The 11200-nt window shown below is 39.8% G+C and overlaps 1 protein-coding gene across 3 annotated transcripts in view; it reads left to right on the top strand.

Moving 5' to 3' along the window:
• The first annotated feature begins 2510 nt into the window (after positions 1-2510).
• The window catches only part of rgs12b (regulator of G protein signaling 12b), a 280716-nt gene continuing 272026 nt past the window's right edge, over positions 2511-11200 (top strand). For 2 of the 3 annotated variants that reach the window (XM_087974225.1, XM_087974213.1), the window contains exons 1-2: positions 2511-2654; positions 4008-6037. In XM_087974225.1, coding sequence (XP_087830351.1) covers positions 4145-6037 — 1893 coding nt within the window. In that variant the 5' untranslated portion in view covers positions 2511-2654; positions 4008-4144. The other variant, XM_043703699.2, reaches the window with a different exon arrangement.

The raw sequence follows: 11200 nt of genomic DNA, 5'->3' as shown, positions 1-11200 counted from the left end.
GGAGGAAACCCACGCAGACACGGGGAGAATGTGCAAACTCCACACAGAGAGTCGCCTGAGGTGGGAATTGAACCCGGGTCTCTGGCGCTGTGAGACAGCAGTGCTAACCACTGTGCCACCGTGCCGCCCATAAAGATAAGTTTTGAAGGTAAGTTTGACTGAAGATGAAGTCCATTAAAATAAATAAGGAATTTCTTATTTGCAGCTGTGGATTAGTGGTTAACACTGCTGCCTCACAATGTCAGGGACCCAGGTTTGTTTTCATATGGTGTGTGGAGTTTGCATGTTCTCCCCATATCTGCTTGGGTATCCTCTGGATGCTCTGGTTTCCTCCCACAATTCAAAGATGTGCAGGTTAGGCGGATTGGCCATAGTGTCCAAGGATGTGCAGGCTGCGTGGATTAGGAATGCAGGGTTACAAGGATAGGGTAGGCAGGTGGTTCTGAGTGAGATGTTCTTCAGAAGGTTAATGTGAACTCAATGGGCTGATTGGCCTGCTTCCACACTGTTGGGATTCTATGATTAAAATTCAGAAATCTATAACCTACACATTATTCCCTGGAGCGTCGGAGGCTGAGGGGTGACCTTAGAGGTTTATAAAATCATGAGGTGCATGGAGAGGATGGAGAGGATAAATAGACAGACTTTTGTCTGGGGTGGGGGAGTCCTGAACTAGAGGGCATAGGTTTAGGGTGAGGGGGGAAAGATATAAAAGAGACCTAAGGGGCAACTTTTTCACAGAGGGTAGTACATGTATGGAATGAGCTGCCAGAGGAAGTGGTGGAGGCTGGTACAATTGCAACATTTAAAAGACATTTGGATAGGTATATGAATAGGAAGGGTTTGGAGGGATACGGGCTGGGTGCTGGCAAGTGGGACTAGATTGGGTTGGGATATCTGGTCGGTGTGGACGGGTTGGACCGAAGGGTCTGTTTCTGTGCTGTATGACTCTAAGACATTGGAAATACACAAGGGGTAGAAGATTAGGTACCATTCCATCAATAAGCTTTTCATGGAATACAACAAACATGTTCACAAGAACTGGGCCTTAGCAGGATCCCCCTGACAGCAACATCTATTTTGGAATAAATATTATCATCTTCTATCACAATACTGTCTACAAGAGAGGGGAAAGATATAAATGAGACCCAAGGGGTAACTTTTTCACGCAGAGGGTGGTACATGTATGCAAGTTGCCAGAGGAAATGGTGGAGGCTAACACAATTGCAACATTTAAAAGATATTTAGATGGGCATATGAATAGGAAGGGTTTGGAGAGATGAGCCGAGTGCTGGCAGGTGCGACTAGATTGGATTGGGATATCTGGTCAGCATGAACAGGTTGGACCGAAGGGTCTGTTTCTGTGCTGTACATCTCTTTGACTCTAAACATTTTCCCGTTTCAAGACTTAAAAAATGGTCATGACTCCTCGGAGAAAGGTTGGGTGGATCAGAAGTCACAACTGATGCCTCAGAGATAACTGCACAAAAAAAAAAGGCCAATTGACGACCCTCACTTAGGGTTCCAACTGGGAAACGGTATGGTCAACCTACCTTCACTGGTGGTAAACGAAAGGCAGCCTTGGCATTGCGAATTCCTATCTTTCAGAAGCGGGCTCATCACCAGATTGATCAGGGGGTAGGGTGGGGGCTTGAGAGGCCGCTCACGTGCCAGAGCGGCCGTTGCTCCTGGCCCAAATGGCGGGAGAAGCACGCGCATTGGACTAGGTTTCCAGCGGCCATTCCAATTCAAATTCTAACGGACCGCTCGCGCTCCCAGCGGCCATTCCAATTCAAATACTAACGGATCATCCGCACTCCCAGCACCCTTTCCAATTCCAATACAAATGTTAAAGGATCGTGCGTCCTCAAAAGGAGGCAGGGAATAAAGATTGAAAAGATTCTGGTGGATCCCTTAAAGCCAATCGAGTGATTTAAGTCTTCCCAATACTCGATTGGAGCAACGTTTCGTGTGATATTAAAACAAATTTACTCTTTTAGAAAGTATTTTTGTTTTAGTCATCGATCGACAGCGGTCGATTCGTTCGTTACGATCCAAGATAACAGTCTTTTTTTGGTGTATGTTGTGGGGGGAGAAGTTCCATTGTTTGATCGAGCTGGTTTTTGGGTTGACAACGGTCGCAGAGCAATAGAAAGCTTTGTGTCAACCCCCGAGAAAAATAAGTACACGACGTGAAATGAATTCTTAATAAATGTTTAATAAGTTTTGAAGTATTTAGATACGTACGTGTTAATGTGTTGGTCGTTAAACACACACGTTAAAGTTTCAGCTCTTTCCTCGGACTCCTCAATGGTGAGGGTACAATTAGTGAAAGGGCGGTATCTTCAGATGATTGACGGGATTCTTATCCAATAGACAATGTGGTTGCCCCTGGCGACGGCGTCGAAACATTAGTCGCTATTGTCTCATTGGCGGAGGCACCCGCCATCAGGTTAGGGTGAGCCCTGTGTCAGTGGAACAATCCTGGAAGTTATTCTTTGGTTGGAGAAAGAAAGAGATCTCTCCAAAGTTGAGACCAAGGAGCCATTTGAAGCAATCCCTAAGGAGAGTCGGGCTTCCATTTATAGCACGGACTCAGTGTAAATGTGTAGAAGCAGCGCTAATGCTTCAAATCCGCATTTGGGGAAAATTCGGTATGTAAAAGATTAGCGGAAAAATCCGCTCCATCGTGTTTTAATGAAGTGTTTCCATCTTCTCACTTAATATTTTCAACTGCGCCAAAAGGAAATACTCATCTTTTATTTTTAAGGGGTGGGGTTGGTGTTTTGGATTTTGTCCGGCCTGAGTGTGTGTGATGTCTCAATCTTATCTTTTAGCGCCGTAAAACAACGGCTGAAAACCAAACAGTGTATTAGGTACTTTTTTTTAATCGATCTACATTTGAAGCCTTTAAACCGCGCCCAAGCGTTTGTAATCCAGGTATCCCATCAATCAAACAAAGTGAGTCTTGTTTCTCTTGCGATCTCCTTTTCCAGATGTAGTTTGATTGCAATTTGGTGTAAAACCTGTTAATGGGGTGGCTTTTAACAATGCAACTTTCCCACCACTTTCAAATGTGCTTTTCAGCTCTTGACAACCGATTCTGAACGTGGTATACTTTTAAAAATGTTTTAAAACATGTTTTGTACGAAATATAAGTGTGATGGGGACATTTGGGGATTCAATTCTGTAAGTAGAAAGACTTTGGGGAGTTTCTGACAGTTGTTGCAAGTGCTTGCTTACTTATAAAGATAGAAATGTAAACATCTAGAATTTTTGGGTCAGAGTAAATTTGATGTTGATATCACTTAAGAATTATGGATTCATTTTACAATTGAAAATGAATAGAGTATTTGTTATTAGTATGGTTATTGTAAAAGTTTCTAGATTTTATGACATTTAAAATAATAACACTAGTGTAATCACCACTTCTTAAGAGTTCTGTGGAAGTTTACATTGTTGAGCACATTTGCAATAATTGAAACTTAATTATTTTGTGTTCTGTGAAAGTTTTATTCTAGACTACTTTATATTGTAAAAATGTTTTCAGGTATTGGAACACATTTTGTAAAACGCTTCACAGTAAATGCAATGTTTCCTTTCTTTCCAGGCATTGTTTTTTCAGCAGAGCAAAAAAATGCTCTCTGTGACAAGCAGGTTATAAAAAAGTCTCTTATATGAATTATAAGAGGGTGGGGTTGTGCACACTGTTTTTATTAGGATAAATTGTTGCATTATATTCCAATTAACAAATGTGCACCAGTCTAGATGCTTATCATTGAAGAGCACAAAGGTCAAAAATTACTAATTAATATGAAATTTTCACATAAACAAGAACCCCTGTAAATGAGTTCTGATAACTATTTTCCAAAAAAAAACCCGATCAAATAAGTGACTTGTATTAGAAAGTTATTGAGTGGAATCATGTTAAGAATTTACTTTCTCTCCCCACAATAGCTTGTGTGGAACAACAGTAGTTTGATATGTATTTTGTTTTACCTTTTCAGGTGTTTTTATTGGGATTTTGAGAGATATTTAAAGACACAGCTACAATGAACTTTTTACTGAAGCACTTGGCCAGTTGGTTCCTGGCCATCCCAGTGCCATTTCAAGTTTACTATTATGCATTGTAGGAATATAAACAATGCAGAGGCAAGCTGATCAATTGAAGCGCCATTCAAACACCAATCCTTCCCTCCGGATCAGGAATGTGGATATCGCCAGGGGAAGAACTGGATATGGATTCACACTTTCTGGCCAAGCTCCCTGTGTCCTTAGCTGCATTCTGAAAGGAAGCCCAGCACATTACGTTGGGCTTCGCTCTGGTGATCGCATACTTAATGTTAATGACATTAATGTCTCTAAAGCCTCTCATGAAGATGTTGTAAAATTGATAGGACAATGCACAGGCGTACTACGCCTTGTCATTGCTGAGGGTAGTAACCACTCTGATACAGGTTCTAGTGATGAGGAAGTTTATTTCAATGAAGGCAAAGCAGCTTGGATGAACAGTAAACCAAAGTCAAAATTACTGGGTCTAAACAGAGCTGAAAAAGTAGTTGCTGATGTCCAGTCAGGTGGCATATTTAAGATGCTTTTTGACAATTCCAATAATTCTGCCAAATGTGGGAAGACCTGTATACAGCAACAAGGACAAATGACTGAAAAAGCCAATGGATTTCCAAGCAGATCTAGAAGTGCAAAAACAAACCACAATTCACTTTCTGAGGAAGAAGTTATGAAGGTGTTGAATGATGACTCTGTTTTTGTCAATGGCCTTGAAAACCAAGATGGATTCATTTTAGATGCTAGCATTTTGAATGTTGGGATGGTTGTAGGCTACTTGGGTTCCATTGAATTGCCTTCAACAAGTTCAAATCTGGAAAATGATAGCTTACAGGCTATCCGTGGCTGCATGCGACGTCTGCGTGCTGAGCAGAAGATTCATTCCCTTGTCCTAATGAAGATAATGCATGACTGCATTAAGTTATTCAATGACAAAAATATTGTTCTAGCTGTGTATCCTGCAGAAAAATTGGCCTTCAGTGCTGTGTGCCCAGATGATCGAAGATTCTTTGGATTGGTGACCATGCAAATGTCTGATGACCAAAGCCTTGCTAGTGAAAATGATGGTGGGCTGAGGACTTCATGTCATGTCTTCATGGTAGATCCAGATCTCTGTCAGCATAAAATTCACCAGGGTATTGCTAGGCGATTTAGTATTGAATGCACTCCGGACTATGGTGGCTGCTTGGAGTTTCCCCCTTCCTCTCAGCCTGTTCTTCAGTTTGTATCTGTGTTGTACAAGGACATGGGGGAGTCATTTGAAAATGTGCGTGCAAGAGCTTTTCTTGATGGGGACCTGTCTGATGGTCAGCAGAACAATAGTACTGGCAGTAACAGTGATAGTGGAATTGGATGCTATAGTCAGGAGGAAAAGAATAACAGAGTTTTAGTTGTTGATCTGGGTACCAACTCAAACAAACATGCCCCCCATGTTGCTTGGGGTAATGTCCAAGCTAAAGGACAGATGCAAGGTACTTCTCAATGGAATGGAATGGTTACCATGGAAGGTAAATTACATTCTTCCCGACTTTCAGATTTGGCACAGGCTGATTGTACTTTGCATAACGGTAACAGACATCTTGGTCCTTCTGCTCGACTTGATGTTCCAGGAACATCTCCGTGGTCTGTGTTTACTTCAACTAAGAAATCCGATACAGTGAACAGTACTCCTTCTGCAACTCCAAGATGGCTTCCCCTTCACATTCGTAAGGACTGGCAGTACTGTAGCAGCAGTGATCAGGAATCCTATGCAGAATCCACAGATGGACTGTCCAGTGTGAATTGTAGTACACTGAAGCAGGATCTTCCCCCTCCAATGACCAAGATTCAGACAGAAAAATATCGAGTTGGGAGTGGGTTAGGCCAGCCTTTTCGCATTGTAGCTCAGAAGAATGAACTGACAAGTAAATTGTTTGGAATTGAAAAAATGTTTGGGATACAACAAAGCAACAAGAAAAGCAAAGACAAAAAGGTAAGGTTGTGACACCGTAAATGTTAGTGCTCAACATTTTGTATTTTGTTGTATGATGTCTTTGATAAGTTATCAAAAGTGCACTAGAACTGATGTTTCCTCTTGTGCTTTGCAGAATTTGATTTTAAGAATGCTGAATTAGCATGTTTCAACTTTATCCTTTGCAGCTACCAAAGGTGCTTCATAATTACAAGCATGAAACAGTCATTCATCCAGTTTGGGCTTCAACTAGCTTGTTGCATGTGCTTATAAACATTCTCAATTACACTACTCTTTACATGCTACAGAATACATCGACCTTTCCTTAAAGTTGATTTATCTTCCCTTTGCAGTAAAAAGCGTTTACAAAGGCTTTAAGTCGCTGTGAAGTCGGCTGACGGAAGCAGGGTGTCCATGGTATGTGCGTACATACTGAAGATACTGCATCTGTAGTGCGCCAAAGTCTTTACATGCACTACAGACATTGTTGCAATACCTTTACTCCATGTTGAACAGGCATATCAAAACATTGCCATGAAATGACATGGAGTTTATCTGAACTCGTTTTAATGCATTGTATCCACTGCATGTAAATTATGTAATGGACAGATTAACATAGCATGTATTGAGACAATATCCTTTTTTCTTGTTCAGTAATTTTAATATGTTCTAAAACATTATTTTATTCTGGTTGAAGAGGGTAGTTATTAATGTAAAACTAACTGTGGTTGAGATTAATTGGATGATAACATTTAAGTTGAAACTTTATTGCTGGAACAGCACAGCAGGTCAGGCAGCATCCAGGGAACAGGAGATTCGACGTTTCGGGCACAGGCCCTTCTTCAGGAATGGCCTGTGCCCGAAACGTCGAATCTCCTGTTCCCTGGATGCTGCCTGACCTGCTGTGCTGTTCCAGCAATAAAGTTTCAACTTTGATCTCCAGCATCTGCAGACCTCACTTTCTCCTCGATGATAACATTTAAGATACTGTGGAAAAAGTTTCCATTGTGGATGGGGTAGGGACACTCAGACTTGTTTCAAAATGCATTATTAGTTTAAGTAGTCGTCCAGAAAATTATGGAAGCTCAGTCATTAAATATATCCAAATCAAAATTAACCTATTCTCGAACTACAAGCGGAGTCGAGTGTTATGTGAAATAAGCAGGAAAGTGGATTAGAGGCCAGAATCAGAGTGGTGCTGGAAAAGCACAACAGGTCAGGCAGCATCCGAGGAGCAGGAAAATCGACATTATGGGCAGAAGCCCTCCTGATGAAGGGCTTTTGCCCATAATGTCGATTTTCCTGCTCCTCGCATGCTGCCTGACCTGCACCACTCTGATCTAAACTCTGGTTTCCAGCATCTGCAGTCCTCATTTTTGCCTAGCGGCCAGAATCAGATCAACCATGTCCTTATTGAATAACAGAGTAGGCGTGAGGCCTTAGCCTAGTCCTGCTCCTATTTCTTCTAATACAAAAACGTTGGAGCTTAAAGAGGCCATTCAGCCCATCAAGTCTGATCTACCATTAAATGCAATCATGGGTGATTTGATAATTCTCAACTCCACTTTCCTGCCTTTTTCCTACATGCCATGATTCCCTTACTGGTGAAAAATCTGCCTATCTGAACTTTGAATATATTTAACAATATCCACACTCAAGAACCCTGTGCAGTAAATAAATTCCACAGTTTTATTATCCTCTGAATAAAGAAATTCCTCCTCTTTTCTTCCTTAAATGTGCAACCCTTTGTTCTGAGATTATGCTCACTTGCCTAGAATCTCCCACAAGGGGAGACAATCTTACCACATGTACACTGCCCAATGCCATAAGAATCTTTCAATATGAAACATCTTTCAGTATGTTTCAATAAGGCTGCTTCACCCCTTAACCTTCTAAATTCTAAAGAAAATAGGCCTAATTTGTGTAATCTGCCCTCATGACTTAACATTTAAGTCCAGGTATCCTTGTAAACCTGCGGTGTATTCCCTCCAAGGCCAATATATTCTTCTATAGGATTGTGGCTGATCTGACATTCCTGTGTATCATCTACAAACTTTGCAACATTACAGTCACTTTCCTCATCCAAGTCATTAATATATTTCATTGTAAATAGTTGTGACCCCAGCACTGATCACATGGGATTCCATTAGTTGCGGTTGCCAACCTGAAAATGCCCCTCTTATCCCAACTCTCTGCTTTCTATTCGTTAGCAAGACCTCTAACCAATGCTAATATTCTATCGACAACACCAAAGGCTCTTGTCTTATTAAGTAGCCTTAGAATCATAGAATTTCACAGTATGGAAGGGGGCCATTTGACTCATCATTACTGTACCGACTACCAAGCTAGTCTCATTCTCCAGCATACTATCCTTCGCACTCTAAATTCATCACTTGCGAATATATATTCAGCTCTCTTTTGCACTCTCCAATGGAATCTACTTCCACCACTCTCCCAGGCAGTGCTTTTCAAATTGTAACAATTCTCTGAGTTAAGTTTCTCGTTATCGCACTCCTAGCTCTCTTGCTGACAGTCTTGAAATTGTGACCTCTGGTTACTGATATGCCAACAAGTGGAAGCAGAATATCTTTCTTTACCCTGTCAAAATTTTTCATAATTTTGAATACCTTAATATGCCTTCTGAAAATCCAAATGTATTATATTCACTCCTTCCATTCTATCTATCCTGCATGTTAACTCCTCAAAAAATTCTAGTTAATTTGTCATGAATGTCCTTGTTATATTATTTGGTTTTGAATTCCACTATTGCCATTAAGAATTCTGCAAATGTGAGCAGAAGTTTCAAAAGAACTGATGGGAACAGCTGGATTTTCAGAACATTTAACTTTGTTTAACTTTAGAAGACATCCAAGATTCTATCAAACCTCTGAACACTGCTGGACTTTATCTAATCTGAAGTTAGTTATGCTCTATTACAAACCAAAGGGTATAAACTGGTTCTCCTGAGGATGTCTAACTACTAGGTTTTGGTTAGCCAAAGTAACTGCAATATGGATTCTTCTGTGCTTCTAGAAAATGGAAAATATCAAAGCAAAATTGACAGAATAACTGCTCCTTATTGTTCATTGCCATTCTTCTTCAACTAAGTAATGAAATTTATTTGTAGTCTTGCTATAGTCATAATTTATGTCTGTATGGGACATAATCTTCAGCTTTCTTCAATTCAGCTGATCTTTTGCTAGTTTTAAGATTGATTGGTTGATTGCAATGTACATCTAGTGTTGCTAAGTGTGTACTTTCTGAACTGGTATATCTAACTGTCTATCAATATCCTTTTATTGGACTTCTTAAAGTAAGATGATTGGTCAGAGTGGTTGCTCTGTATTGTTTAGAACAAGTGTGTGCTTTGCTGGAGGAATGAGGAAGAAACTGAGTATGTTATATGAGGAGAAACGGAGTAGCATAGGCCTAGATTCCCTGGAGTTTAGAAGAATGAGAGGTGATCTAATTAAAATACGTTAATTTTTTTATCAGATATAGAGAAAAGTTTTCCTCGGCTCTGGCTTGGAAATCTGGAACATGGTGAGATGATTAAAGTCTGAGAATAAAGGGTTGATCGTTTAGGACTGAGGTGAAGAGGTTCTTTTCTCAAAGGGCTGTGAATCTTCAAAATACTTTACTCTACTCTAGAGAACTGTGGAACCCAGTTGTTGATTCCATTCAAGATACAGATCGATGGATTTTCGGTATAGAGGAAACTAAAGAAAATGAGGATAACGCGGAAAGATGTGTAGCCTACCCATTATCTAACTGAATAGCAGAACAGGCTTGAAGGACCAAGTTGCCTACTTGAGCTCCTATTTCTTATGTGTGGAGTTGCCATTGTAGAAATAATTGCTTTGGAGGATGATGTAGAGTGGAGGAGAGGATGAATTGTTCTAGAATGTGCATCAAAAAGTGACAGTTACTTATCTGTACTAAATTTTGCTGGTGTCCCTGTACTCCTGTCCCTTCTGGGAATGATCAATTCACCATCTGCTCTACAGCTGTAGGAGCAAAGTTTCTCGACTAGATGACAATACAGAATGGAGAGGAGCTACTCTGTTGGAGGAGCTAAATAAATCAGAGCATTTCGCTATTATAGTTTATTCACTGTTTTTAATGTAATTACATGGATAGGTTTTACTGATTTGGAATAAGTAGATCTGATCATAATAACTGTTGCTGTGTTAATTCAACTTGCTGTGCGATAAAGCTATTTAATGCTTTTAATTTAGTTTCACATTGGATAGATTGGAGAAATATAGATACAAATAAACTACATTACAGTCCATTTTAGGTTGCAAGGATCCATTCTTAGAAACCTTAGGTCACTCTAAAGTACAAATGTTAATATAAAATTTATTTAATGCTTTTAGAGTAACATGCTTAGAATCCACATGACAGCAACTGATTCCTATTGAAGCAGCGTAGGTGTCTGTATCAGTCCTAAATCTTTAACTGTTGGCAAATGAATAATTGATAATTCAAACATTGAAGAATATTTTCTGTAATAACTAAAGATAATTACAGTGATTGATTTTGTTCTTCTAAACGCGATTCCAAAGATGTTACCTAGTATGGTGATGAAACGTCTGAAAATGAACCTTCCAGCTCAGCGAGCAAACCTACATCCAAAACATGATTCTGTCTGTGGTGTTTTCAGCAATAACTTTGCCCCATATACTGGTTGCAGATCTGTCATTGATTTAAGGAACAATTTGAATTGTTAAATGTATTAATATTGAACAGATATTAAGCTGAGGTCCAGTCAGTAGTCTGATGAATGTCAAAAATCTCAAGGCACCAGAGTTTAAGAAGAGTGGGAGAGTTATTCCTGGTGTTCTAGACAAAATTTATCCTCCAATCAAAGTTACTGAAACATATTCTCTGATCATTAAATTGCAGTTTTGTGGGACCTTGCAGTTTGCAAATTGACTTCTACACAGTGACTATATTTCTATGCTTTAGTCGTACTTCAGTGACAGTAAAACTGTGTGAGACAAATTTAAGTTTGTGAAAGATGCTAAAAATATTATTTCATATATGGAGATGATTTCCTTGAATTCCAGGAGCAGCAATTTCTATTTTGTATGCTATTGCATTGTTCTGGAATCTTGGGGGAAAAAAGTCAAAACAACGGCACTTTTAAAAAATTGAGAAAGACAGACAAAAAGGCAGCAA

This window comes from Chiloscyllium plagiosum, unplaced genomic scaffold (genome assembly GCF_037043375.1).
Source record: "Chiloscyllium plagiosum isolate Xiang-an unplaced genomic scaffold, Cpla_swu_hap1 HiC_scaffold_2, whole genome shotgun sequence".
Lineage (NCBI taxonomy): Eukaryota > Metazoa > Chordata > Chondrichthyes > Orectolobiformes > Hemiscylliidae > Chiloscyllium > Chiloscyllium plagiosum.
The sequence above is the reverse complement of the archived record's forward strand: the minus strand, read 5'-3'. Positions and strand labels throughout refer to the sequence as shown.